This window comes from Asterias rubens, chromosome 1, assembly GCF_902459465.1.
Source record: "Asterias rubens chromosome 1, eAstRub1.3, whole genome shotgun sequence".
NCBI classification, from domain to species: domain Eukaryota; kingdom Metazoa; phylum Echinodermata; class Asteroidea; order Forcipulatida; family Asteriidae; genus Asterias; species Asterias rubens.
In genome coordinates this window covers 30,760,017-30,772,248 of record NC_047062.1, presented here as the reverse complement: position 1 = coordinate 30,772,248, position 12,232 = coordinate 30,760,017, and the positions used below count along the sequence as shown (strand labels likewise).

Below are 12,232 nucleotides of genomic sequence, written 5' to 3'. Positions count from 1 at the left end.
ACATGCACATATCATTATCAGTACACACAAATGACCTATTTGCGACTGTTATTTTCAGGGCGGGCATTGTCGATTGACTATGCCACGATCATAGTCAACTATGACGTCATCTAAATAAAAAAAGCGGGCATAGCACTTCCATGACTCCGTTTTAACCAATCAGATTAGAGGACTCTATACATGAGGTATAATAAGGGAATCAATGTGTGGTGAAGAGGTTTTCAACTAGTGGTTTAATCCCAACAAGGCCTGGTTCTTGATAATTTTACCGAGACTAAGTCGAGGTAAATTATCAAGAACCAGGCCTCAGCGGGTTTAAACCACTAGTTGAAAACCGATTTAACACACTTTGATTCCCATTCATAAACACCTTTTTCATTATCAACGGTTTAAACACCCCCACGTGACGCGCTCTCCACCAATAGGAATAGCGAAACTGTCTGAGGTACTTATGAATTGTCAGTAATAACAAATTCAGATTGGTTTTCTCGTCATTGTGGGTTGTTGGGTCCAAAAAAAAAACCTGATAATCAAAAGTACATTATTACCTCAGTGTTTTCTGTGAGTGACATGGATCCATCTTCAGGTCTCAACTCTCTGTACACAACGCTGTATAAAACAAGACAAGAAAAGAATCTACATTTACTGATGATGTGTTCAGTTTATAGATTCTAGCAAAAGGAGAAGAATAAAGGACTGAGAATATTTCTATTTCCTGGGACAGGAAGCCAGGTTACACTTTGTAGCCCTGGGTAAAGAGAAGCAATTATTATAACATGCATTCCTTAAAGACGTGGACACTATAGGTAATTGTCTAAGACTAGTCTTCACACTTGGTGTATCTCAACTTATACATAAAATTAAAAACCTGTGAAAATTCTTGTTACACGAAGTTGTGTGCTTTCAGATGCTTGATTTCAAGACCTCAAATTCTAAATCTGAGGTCTCGAAATCAAATTCGTGGAAAATTACTTCTTTCTCGAAAACTACGTTACTCCAGAGGGAGCCGTTTCTCACAGTGTATTATACCATCAACAGCTCCCTATTACATGTACTTGTTACCAAGTATGGTTTTATGCTAATAACTATTTTGAGTAATTACCAATAGTGTCCACTGCCTTTAATGACACAAGTGTCATGGCAGACCATGCCAGGATTTGAAACGACACTCAATTACAGAACTTGAGTAACCGCCTCGAGTTTTCTGGGTATTGACATCTACTGTACATTTATATAGGACTAAAACAATCAAACGGTTCCAAAAAACAAAGGTATAGATTGTAATTATTTCTTACGTGTAAGTAGGTTCCCATATACGACGTAGTTTGTCCTGTTTAGTTCCGGCTGGTGTGTTTTGATACAGCATCTGGATGTATTTAAACACTGTGGAATTGGGATCCTCACAAAACACTTCCGTCTCTGGAATCTGCAAAATGGAATCAAGAAATCAGGAAAATCCAACTAAAAACATGGTGTAAAAAAGCCAATAAAAATAATATTCATTAAACCCTGATGCAAAATTATTATCTATTCAATCATTGCGGTGCCCTCTGCTTAAAAAAAGGGATTTCAACTGCCTCTAGAAGTAAGACATCTAATTGTAGTATGCCAAAGGTCGCGGGTTCGTATCCCACTGGAATAATATGCCTGTGGATTTGTTTTTACAGGGACATAAAAGTTGGACGTGTCTTATCTTGAGTTAGGACAAGTAACTCGTCCTAACTTAGGATCAGTCTTAAAGTTTCCTAGGACTAGTCCTGTGTTACGACTAGTCCTATAACTCTTTGTGAAATCGACCCCGGGACTTTGCAAAGTACCGCGTATAACGTGCTTAAAGGAAGGGTTGTTGCTTGGTAATGACCACCCCCCCCCCTAAAAATCTAATTGCAATCTGTAAGCTTTCTTATTATTAAGACGGTAGCGGTTGCAAGCGTCCTGTAAATCATTTTATCTGGAATTCTCTTGTCAATAAGTGCACTGGGTTCTTTTACATGCATTTCACAACGCCGGACATCAACTTTACGACACATCTGAAGGATGTAGCAATAGTGGTTAAGTGTCTTGCTAAAGGACACAAGAACCACGATCAGGACTTGAACCCACACTCTGTCGATCAGAAACACCAGAGCTTTCAGTCCAGTGTTCTTATCCACTCGTCCACGACACACCAATCTGAACAATTAAACCTACCCCTGGGATTCCTGGTCCTCTGATGAAGAGAGCAAGATGAGGGCACGGAGTGGAGTCACCATCCTCCCTGAAGGATGTATCTGGAGATCCTACAAAGGCAACGAGTACACATTAAAAAAAAGGTCAACAATTATTATTGGGTCAGTGCTAAAAGGTCCCTAGACCATGCCAGGCCTCAAAATAATCCACGGCACCCACAGCATTTGCAGTGGTGCCCTTAAAAAAAATTAAAAATTTACTCATAGAAGTGCCCCCAACTAGATAGAGGACAATTGCTGTGCCACTTCTAGAACAAAAATTAAGGCCTGCCATGCCCAATATAGGAGTTGAGGAACATAAAGCGTATTGCTGGTAGATCTCAGGCCTGGTCTAGTAGTACGCGGTGTCAACAGATTGTGTATATAGGGTAGAGCTGAACCATGTAGTGCCTTGAACTTGAGTAGGATTATTTTCAATGGAATTCACCAATTGACAGGTAGCCAGTGTAGTTTTTAGTATGTGGTCGAATGCTCTAGCTGACTGCACTGCTTTCTAAAGCCCAGCTCATACTTCCAGCTAATGTGAATGTGAAGCGAATTTTGATCACACATGGCTGCTTTTGCAACGAATGTTTAGTCAACTGACGTGAATTAATTGTTTTGAATTTGTGACATCAAAATTCGTATCGCATTTCCATTCGCAGGAGGTATGAACCAAGCTTTAGGGGTAGAATTAGACCTACCTGGTGGTGGGATCTCTAGGTCCGTTGTCTGCTGTACATTGGTTCTACCTGGACGTGGATCAAAGGCCGGTACGAGGGCTGAGAATTGTCTCTTCAGGACGTGCTCATCATCCCAGGTCCTTCTTCGACTGCCTCTCGGATCGTAATCCTCTTCCTCCTAGGGCACAAACATTGAGGTGCTTTCATCTTTTCTAATATAAAACCACGTCTGAATCAACTTCATTATCAATATCACTCTCTACCCTTGCAGGTACCATTTTTACACCTGGGTAAAGAGAAGCAGTTAAAGTAAAGACACAAGTGCTCAAACACACAAGTGCTCCAAGACACAAGTACTCAAAGCCACAAGTGTAATAACTGGGATTCGAACCCACACACTGATGACTTAACCACCAGAACTTGAATTTAATGCTCTAAACCAGTTGGCAATGATATATGAAGAATATCAGTTACCTTTAGCTCCCCTGAGTTACTTTCTTCTTAAACGTTTTTCTCTTTTAACCCCTTATTAAGAGTTATTGTTTGAGGAGAACTTGCATAAAATAAAAAATAAAAAACCCAAACTGGATGTCAGGCAACGGGTACAGTAGCCAGAACATCTGACGTCACACTTCGAGGCTTGTGAACTACACCAGAGATCTGCCGTTGAGCCCATGTACATAATTACCTTTGACCTCCCATCATGTCACATGGCTTTTATGGTTCTGGAGATTCGCAGTTAAATCTGATTTACATGTGTATACATATAGAGCCAATACCTGTCCTTAACTTTGCAGATACTTACCGTACAGTCTTCATAATCGTCTCCTTCGCTGTCGTCTTCATTCTCATCGTCCAGCTCTTCAGGCTCCGGACAGAACTCATCGTCCTCCAACTCGGCGAGGAGCGAGCTGGCGCGGCAATTCTCAAGGAACTCGTTGTCGCTCTCACTGGAGTTGGACGTCATGCTGGTGGCCAGGACAGAGCTGAGGGTAGACGCGACGGTCGCTGTGGCGCTGGTGGTGTTGGCTAAGGATGTGGTGGCCGCTGGTAGGTTGGGGGCGCTTTGCGCACTGCTGAGGAAGTTACCTGTAAGAACGCAAGAACATTAAGTTAATAATACCATAACATTTATAAGGCGCACGATATCTGGAAACCATTCAAAGGCACCAGTTGCTAGCAAGATCCTGTGGTGGTTGATAAAACCACAGATTGAACAGATTAGTCTTAAGGCTGCGCTTGAATGCTGACAAATAAAAATTAACTATTAAAAGACTATCCTTAGGTGCAGTTTGCGGTAACAATATCTGTAAATCTCACTTGCGTAGTATTGGTTCTAAAAAGAACCGGTGGTTGACAACTCAACTTTTCGATCAGTATGATCTGATCAACTTCAGGAGAAAGTTGAGTTATCAACAACCTGTTCTTTTCAGAACCAACACTAGTCACATGGTGTTTACCAATTTCACAATACCTCACCTAATTATACTTCAACCATGCAAAGTTTCAAATCCTTAAAGACTATCCATCGACTCAAGGATGAACTTCCAATATGGAGGTCTTAGCAAAACAGCATGCACATGCAATAGTGCATGTCAATGGACCAGTCATGCGGGTAAGTACCGGGGCAAACTTCATAAAGCTTAAGGGAAGCTTTCTATCATCATTAAATGTAAGTTAAATGTAAATCTACGGACTTTTGTTTTTTGCGCGGTGCAAAAAGTACCATAACCCTTTAAGCTATTGCAAAGAGCAGCAGGACTATTGCAACTATGCTAAGCAGGATAAGGATAGTTCCACCATAAACAGTTGAGTGTGATTTTAGTTCGGTGTGCACATTGTTAAAAAAAACTATCTCGGCCCAATTTCATAAAGCCTGTCAGCACAAAAACTTGCTAAGCACAGAATAGTATTGCTTAGCAGAAACAGGTTACCGGCCAAATTACATTAAGTTTGCTTTGTTGTGAAGCAGGGTTTTCTGCTAAACAGCTTTGTGAAAATGGATCCTGTGCCCAATTTCATAGAGCTGCTTAATTTAACAGTTTTCTGCTAAGCCAAAGTAAGCGGGATACCAGCCAGAAATGGTACATGGTGGAATGCTTTTTTGGCTGGTTAACTTATTTTGATTGTGCTAAGCTAGTTTCTGTGCTTTAGCAGCTCTATGAAAACTGGCCCCCCTGAAAGTCAGATCCCCTGCCCTCTACTCACTGCTAGATAGTCCAGACGACAGCGGGAACCTGACAAAGCTGGAGGCGAAGTTGGTCCCGCGGCCGGAGAGCACGGTGTTCCCGCTGCCCCCGCTGCCGCTGCGGCGCATGAGGGCCGGGAACGATTCCATCAGGCCCGCCACGACGTCCCGGGTGCTGGATAGATTGGGCACGCTCACGCTCATACTGCTTGTGGTACTGGTGGTGGTTGTGGTGGGTGTTGTGGAGGCTGGGACACCTAAGGAAGGGGACGGCACGGGGGGAAGGAACACTTTTAGTGCATTGCAAAATCAAATGTTAGGATGTGTCATTGGGACATTATTGTCAGTTTATTTTAAGTGCCAATCGATCTTTATCACAAGTTGGCTTGACTTTGTGCATTAACCCTCCTACTTTTGGTTCCATTTTCCAGCACGTTGACCAATAAAAATGGTGTTGGGGTACACAATGCAGGCAATCTACTGGAGCCACATAAAACCATTCAAATGCAAGGTATGATGATACCACAGTGCACATAACACCACTGTGCAAAGAACTAACTGCAAATGTGTGTACTGTGTAGATCATGCATATATTCACATGATATCATACTGCATCATGGCATAGTTCATCTGTCATTCAAAACCAATCTATTAAACGGCCAAACAGTAGGAGGGCTAAGAATATATCTTACATGTACTACAGCGGTTTTCTTTCTACTTGAAAAAACCCCTATATACATGCACAATAGCATTGACAGCCTTCTTGTCTGGTTCCTTATACATGTAGTAGAGTTAGTGAGGCGCCAGACTATTTCACCTACATAAAGCATCATTTGTATTTGTAAGCGACAACAAATTGTGATAAAGATCTACACAGACTGTGTGGAGTAAACATATGTTGTACATGCACAAAATGACATGCACCACTTAATGTCACTCAGTTAGATCAAGGCATAGGCAAACTCTGATTAATGCAAAAAAAAGAAACCAACCCAACCCTTGGATTTATTTCACTCATCAAGGGATGTGGGCAAGATTTAATGGAGCTGCTTAAGCATACATGTCACAAAAATAAGAATAAGGTTACCAGCCAAACTAGTATGTCATAATTACTTCTTGTGACTGGTACCCTGGTTAAGCAGAAATAACTGCTTGAAAAGGTTTCTTTGCTAAGCAAAAATTTAGTTGGGCACCAGTCACAACAATGTTTACCCTGTTAACCTGTTTCTGTTAGGTAATCATTGTCTGTGCTGAGCTCGATTGTGTGCTTACGCGCTTTATAGAATTGGGCCCTGCTCATCTGCGCTAAGCAAATTAATCAATTGCCTGGTAACCTGTTTCTGTTGAGTAATACTTTCCTCAAGCACGTTTGTGTGCTCACATGCTGTATAAAATTGGCCCCTGCTCATTTGCGCTTAGCAGAAAATTGTAAAGCAATATTTTCTGCTTAAGCAATGAAACCAGGCCCTGGGGCCAATTTCACAAATAGCTAAGATTGATCTTAACTTCAAATCAATCGTAGTTGCTAAGTAAGTGTGATGTGACATTACAAATCACTACAGTGATACTGACATATTTGTCTTACGATGGATTCTACTGCTTTGTGAAATCGAGCCCTGATCTTCTTAGTATTGATATCAAGGTTCACGCCACTTACCAGTAATAGGTGGAGGCTGTTTATTGGCTGCGTTGCACTCATTCATGGCGGTCGCGGCTTGCTCCATCTCAGCTGCTAGCTCTGGACTCTCAGCGATGTCCTCCGATCCACTGAGCAAACCCCCTCGGCTGGCCGACATAAGGGCAGTCTCAACCATTGAGGTTGCCATGTTGATGCTCGCAGTCAGGTCAGAGGTCGAGGCATGATCACGATCTGAAAGCAATATTGATACTCTCTATAAGGATTTGCTACACTATTACAAGAGTTTTCAGAGTTCTTTATCTGCATGGAAAATGACAGGTATTGGTTTTACAGAACCAGTGATTTCATTTGATACAATGGATTCATTGGACAAACGTGCAGTGACGTGAGCTTTCTATATCTGTGTTTTGAGGTGATGTTTGGCAGCTGCACTTTCTGTCCTTTGCATGCAGCAGCGTGCATTTGTTGTACCATTCGCCTGCGAATCTCCATGTAAAATTAATGCGAGGTCAAAGGTGCTTATTAACGGGGATTGACGTAGGCTCAAGGCAGATTTCTAGCGTAATTCACAAGCCTCAAAGTGTGACGTCAGATGTTCAGGGTAGGGAAAGCGGGGCTTCTGGTTTTGTTGGCTTAGTGAGGCCTTGATTCCTAGCATAAATAATCCCAGCAAACATCTACTAGAGTACTAGAGTGCAGGCTTTGCAATAAGCCACGGCACCCACAGTGAAATGCTGTGGTGCCCTGTGTTTTTGCAAAGTTCCAATTCTTCTTCTTGTGTATAAAGCTGTTAATAATTTGGCTCCGGTATATCTCCAAGACCTCATAGCCCTTCGTTCTTCTTCACTTTCATCAGCTACCCGACGCCTTCGCTATTCTTCAATCGCTCATTTCCAGCTTTCCCCGGGACCCCGCACCATGACACGCTTTGGCGATCGGGTCTTTTCAGTCTTAGCTCCAACACTTTGGAACAAGGTACATGTACCCACCCACATTCAAGCAGCTCCTTCATTGGACACTTTCAAATCTCAACTTAAAACCCATCTGTTCTGTCAATCTGGTTATAGCGCTTAAAAACATCCGTATTTAGCGCTCTATAAATGTTGTAATTTTTATTATTATTATTAATCAGACATTTTCCTCATAGATGTGCCCCTTACCAAAGGAAAAATGGCTGTGTCCCTTCTTGAGCGAAGTTCAAGGTCTAAGACTGTATGGAGTAATGTGCAGCTTACCTTTAGGTGCCGGTCTGTGTGACCCTACAGCGGACTCATTTAAGCTTGGGGTAGAGCTGCTCTTCCTGTTTACTAGGCATGTCCCTGATCCTCCTGTAGCGCCTACTGCCGGGCCTTTATCTGTTGGGGTTTTATCTCCAGAGGTCTGGTCACTGCTTGACGTTGTGTGTTTACTGCTAGATGCTACCACAGCTATAAGGTATAAATCCAGTCAGACAGGATCGTTAAGAAATTACTTATGAGAAAATAGAATTAGCTGCTGGAAACTGCTTACCAACCAAAAGGACCTATGGTATAAATGCAAACATTTGTTAAAGGGAAGGTACACGTTTGGTAATTACTCAAAACAAATATTAACTTAAAAATTGACTTGGTAACACACATTGGAGAGCTGTTGACATTATAAAACATTGTGAGAAATGGCTCCCTCTGACGTAGCATAGATTTTGAGAAAGAGGTAATTTCTCACTAAAATAATAAAAGACTTCTAGCAAAAAGTATTTTATTCCTATCTGAAAGCACAAAAATTCAAACAACTAGGGTGTTTTTTCTCTCATCATTTTCTCGCAACTTCGATGACCAATTGAGCTCAAATTTTCACAGGCTTGTTATTTTATGCTTATATTGGGATACAGCAAGTGAGAAGACTGGTCTTTGACAATTACCAAACATGCACCTTCCCTTTAATGGCCTGACATTTTGACTCTAGCAGAGTCTTCAAGCCTTTGTGAAAGACTCCCAGAGAAACCTCAGGCCATTTACTATTTATTGAAATTACTAATGCATAGAATGATGCCATCTGCATATTTTGTTTTCAAACCGGTAATATTCAAGCTACATTGACTGAATTCAACTTGCATGAACTACTTCAGTCACAACCTTGGGTCTCTTCTCTGCACCTGATAATCTGTGAAATCAGACTTGCTTTTGTGGCCCAAAATGCTTTGAGTGTTATTTGGTAATACTTTTATGTTTTTGAGGGTTGGGCCTCTCTAAGGTTTCCGTCAATAGACCCTTCAGATGAAATATGTAAATTGCACATAGCGCGTGCGCACTAACGTTTTGGTTGGCAAAATGAGGGAACATCGCGCTGTTTTGTACATGGCTAATGGGTGCGTGACGCAGACGCGATTGCGCGTCTCCTTAGTGCACAACTCTATGGCGTTTGCCAACCAACAGGGTATGTACGCATGCGTGAATGTGATAAGCATATTTCATGGGAAGGGTCCATTTAATTCAATTCAATTCAATTCAGTTCAATTCAAAGCAACGGTTATTTCCACATATCATTATCAAGAAAGGAAAAAGTAAAGTCAATATATATGAATTACGGAAGCACTATTCCAAAAAGTGGGGCTTGCAAGGAACAGCCTAAAAAGTGAAACAGCTTTATAATAGACAAATAAAAAACCAAAATAACACCTACAACAAGTAGCAATACAGTGTGTTTATGTACATTGTCAACTTGATGTACATGGAGTAACAGTAGTAAGATGAGATATAATCCTTAAAGACACTGGACACTATTGGTAATTGTCAAAGACCAGTCTTCTCACTTGGTGTATCTCAACATATGCATAAAACAACAAACCTGTAAAAATTTTAGCTCAATTGGTGGTCGAAGTTGTGAGATATTAATGAAAGAAAAAAAACACCCTGGTCACACGAAGTTGTGTGCTTTCACATGCTTGATTTCGAGACCTCAAATTCTAAATCTGAGGTCTCGAAATCAAATTCGTAGAAAAATTACTTCTTTCTCGCAAACTACTTCACTTTAGAGGGAGCCGTTTCTCACAATGTTGTATACTATCCACCTCTCCCCATTACTCGTTACCAATTAAGGTTTTATGATAATAGTTATTTTGAGTAGTTACCGATAGTGTCCACTGCCTTGAAAGCAATCTGCTTCAGAACCGTAGTTCCCAAAAAATGTTTGATTACAAAATGAAGAATTGTCTCTTACCCTCTCTGTGTTCAGCTAAAACTACACCCTCCAGTAGTTGCGTTTCTTGCTCGCGCCATTTCCAGTCCATTCCTCGTCCACGGCCGATGCCTGTTACCATCTGTCTCAATACCTGTGACCTGATCAAGCGGCGTTGCTTACGTGCACTCGCCTCGGTGTCTTTAGCTGCCTTGCCTGTCAAATCAATGAGGAACACAAATATCAATAGGATTGCAAAGACAATTAAAGTTTTTTATATTGGTTGTATTTATCATGATTGTTTGTGATATTATCCCAGAGCTTGCAAAAGACCAGCCTCACTACCATGGGCAGCGCGTCGTATTGATGCCTCTTGCATTTACCTCCCGTCACTAACTTTGCATGCACGCTTGTTAAAACTTTTGAGCGCTCGTATGCGGGCACTTGCAAGAAAATTTAAGTATTTTGCCGTGATTCCATTTCAAATGAATCATGTTTTTACACAGTCACACTGAACTGTGCACAGTTAGAAAATATCACAAGATCAAAGAAGAATGAGAGGGGACCAGTTTCTCTTTGACTTGATGCCTCTTTTGTGCGTTACCATACTTGAGTGTGTGCATATAGACGATGTGACCTATGTTTACTTTCAAACCGCCTTCTGTTGACAAAACACTGTACATGTCATGTTTCGCCGGGCAAAAAGACGCAAAGTCATGGTAATATTGCATGTACTTTATAGCTGGCTGCCAAAACACAATGGTTTTGCCCGGCGGTATGCGCACGAATCATGTTATGGTTTTCGAGTAACGTCAGAGGTCACATCGTCTTTAGCGGATCTGCCACAGGCCTAATTAAAATGTGTTAGATTGCAAAACAACAAAATCCAACCCCTTTCTTTTAATTGGGGGGGGGGATAACGGGTAATGACTCATCATGTATTTCTCTTAAAAGGATGACTTACTAGTGCCGAGTGATTCCTCTATAGCGCCAGTGACAGTTCCATATAGTTCAAAACCAGAGAGTGACAGGTAGTGTGTCTGTCCGCTAGCATTCTTGCCGGTCTGTTGCAGTCGGATGTAGCGCCATCCTTGCTTCTCATCCTTAGAAGGCTCCAGGGGCCAGGTGGCTGTTGAACTGCAAGGTTAACAAAAACACACAAGTAGGGTTTGAAACTTTGAGAGGTAAGAAGAGAACTGGGCAGAATTATGAGAAAGAGGAGGTCAGAGTTCAGTTGACCAAAGTTACAAAGGGTTGAAGTATAAGCAGAGTGTGGGTTTGAGTCTCAGTTGAGACATCTGTGTCCTTAAAGGTCCAAACAACCAGACTTCATTTGCTACTTAAGACAATTACTGACACCAACTTTGCCACATAAACAGTCTCAGTTTTTAAGCAAGACAATTAACCTTGATGCTTCGTCCTTCGGATGGGACGTAGAACGATTGGTCCTGTGTTTTGTAACACACGTAAAAGAACCAGGTGCACTTTTCTTAAAGAGAAGGGGTTTCGCCCCGGTGTTCATGGTCTGAACGATAGCATATGGCGCCACAGCATCTTGTAAACCATTAAATGGTGCTATGTACATGTACATAAAAGGAGTAAGTTCTATAGTTCAAATGTAGTCCCACATACCTTACGTAAAATACTAAATGTTGAAGCACCTTGAGTGTCACTGAGTGACGGATATGAGTGCCACAATATGAGAAGCCACTAATATTAAGTAAGTAGATGATTATAACTGGGCCCTACATGTAGTCTTTATCTGTCTGCCTAATTGTTATTCTTACCCCGGTTCATTGAGTGAGCTATCATCAGAGTGAGTAATCAACGTCAGCCAGTTCTGGCCGTCCTTGGATACTTGGAATAACCAATTCCTCAAGGCTGATCGCCCGTAGCCTCTGGCGTGACGCAAAGTGTAGGCGGACGGGACAAACCAAAGGCCAAGATCAATGGAGAACCATGCTTTCCTGTCGGATAAAAAGATGTATAAAAAGTAAATAAACATGTATTAAATCTGCATTGTATAGTCAGCAAATCATCCTAATGGAAACATCTCACTAATTTTTTGTAGAGAAGACAATGACGAAATATCAGTTTAGGCGTGGGAGGAAAACCTCTGTAGGGAAAAACTCAAGCAGTCAGGTAGGAACTGAAAAACCCAGGCCACATGCAAGGCTCTAGGCCGGGAATCAAACCGGGGTCCACGGAGGTGAAAGGCAGGGACAGAAACCACTGAGCCAACCTGACTGCCCCTGCAACCCGACTGCCCCATATTATCTGTGGTGTTGTGTGTGCTGAAAACGACAATCTTCCATCACATGGCTTTAGTACGACATTTAAGCCTAGCTTTACATGTATG

The 12,232-nt window shown here is 41.7% G+C and overlaps 1 protein-coding gene across 1 annotated transcript in view; it reads right to left on the bottom strand.

Moving 5' to 3' along the window:
- LOC117293349 (E3 ubiquitin-protein ligase HECTD1-like) overlaps nt 1–12,232 on the bottom strand; it is a 51,374-nt gene that overhangs the window by 5,383 nt on the left and 33,759 nt on the right. The window contains exons 24-34 of the mRNA XM_033775678.1: nt 11,661–11,840; nt 10,838–11,010; nt 9,916–10,089; nt 7,953–8,144; nt 6,736–6,948; nt 5,099–5,335; nt 3,696–3,979; nt 2,912–3,068; nt 2,191–2,279; nt 1,296–1,426; nt 549–609 (exon numbers count right to left, since the gene is read on the bottom strand). Of these exons, the coding sequence (XP_033631569.1) occupies nt 549–609; nt 1,296–1,426; nt 2,191–2,279; nt 2,912–3,068; nt 3,696–3,979; nt 5,099–5,335; nt 6,736–6,948; nt 7,953–8,144; nt 9,916–10,089; nt 10,838–11,010; nt 11,661–11,840 (1,891 nt within the window). The remainder of the gene's footprint in view (nt 1–548; nt 610–1,295; nt 1,427–2,190; nt 2,280–2,911; nt 3,069–3,695; nt 3,980–5,098; nt 5,336–6,735; nt 6,949–7,952; nt 8,145–9,915; nt 10,090–10,837; nt 11,011–11,660; nt 11,841–12,232) is intronic.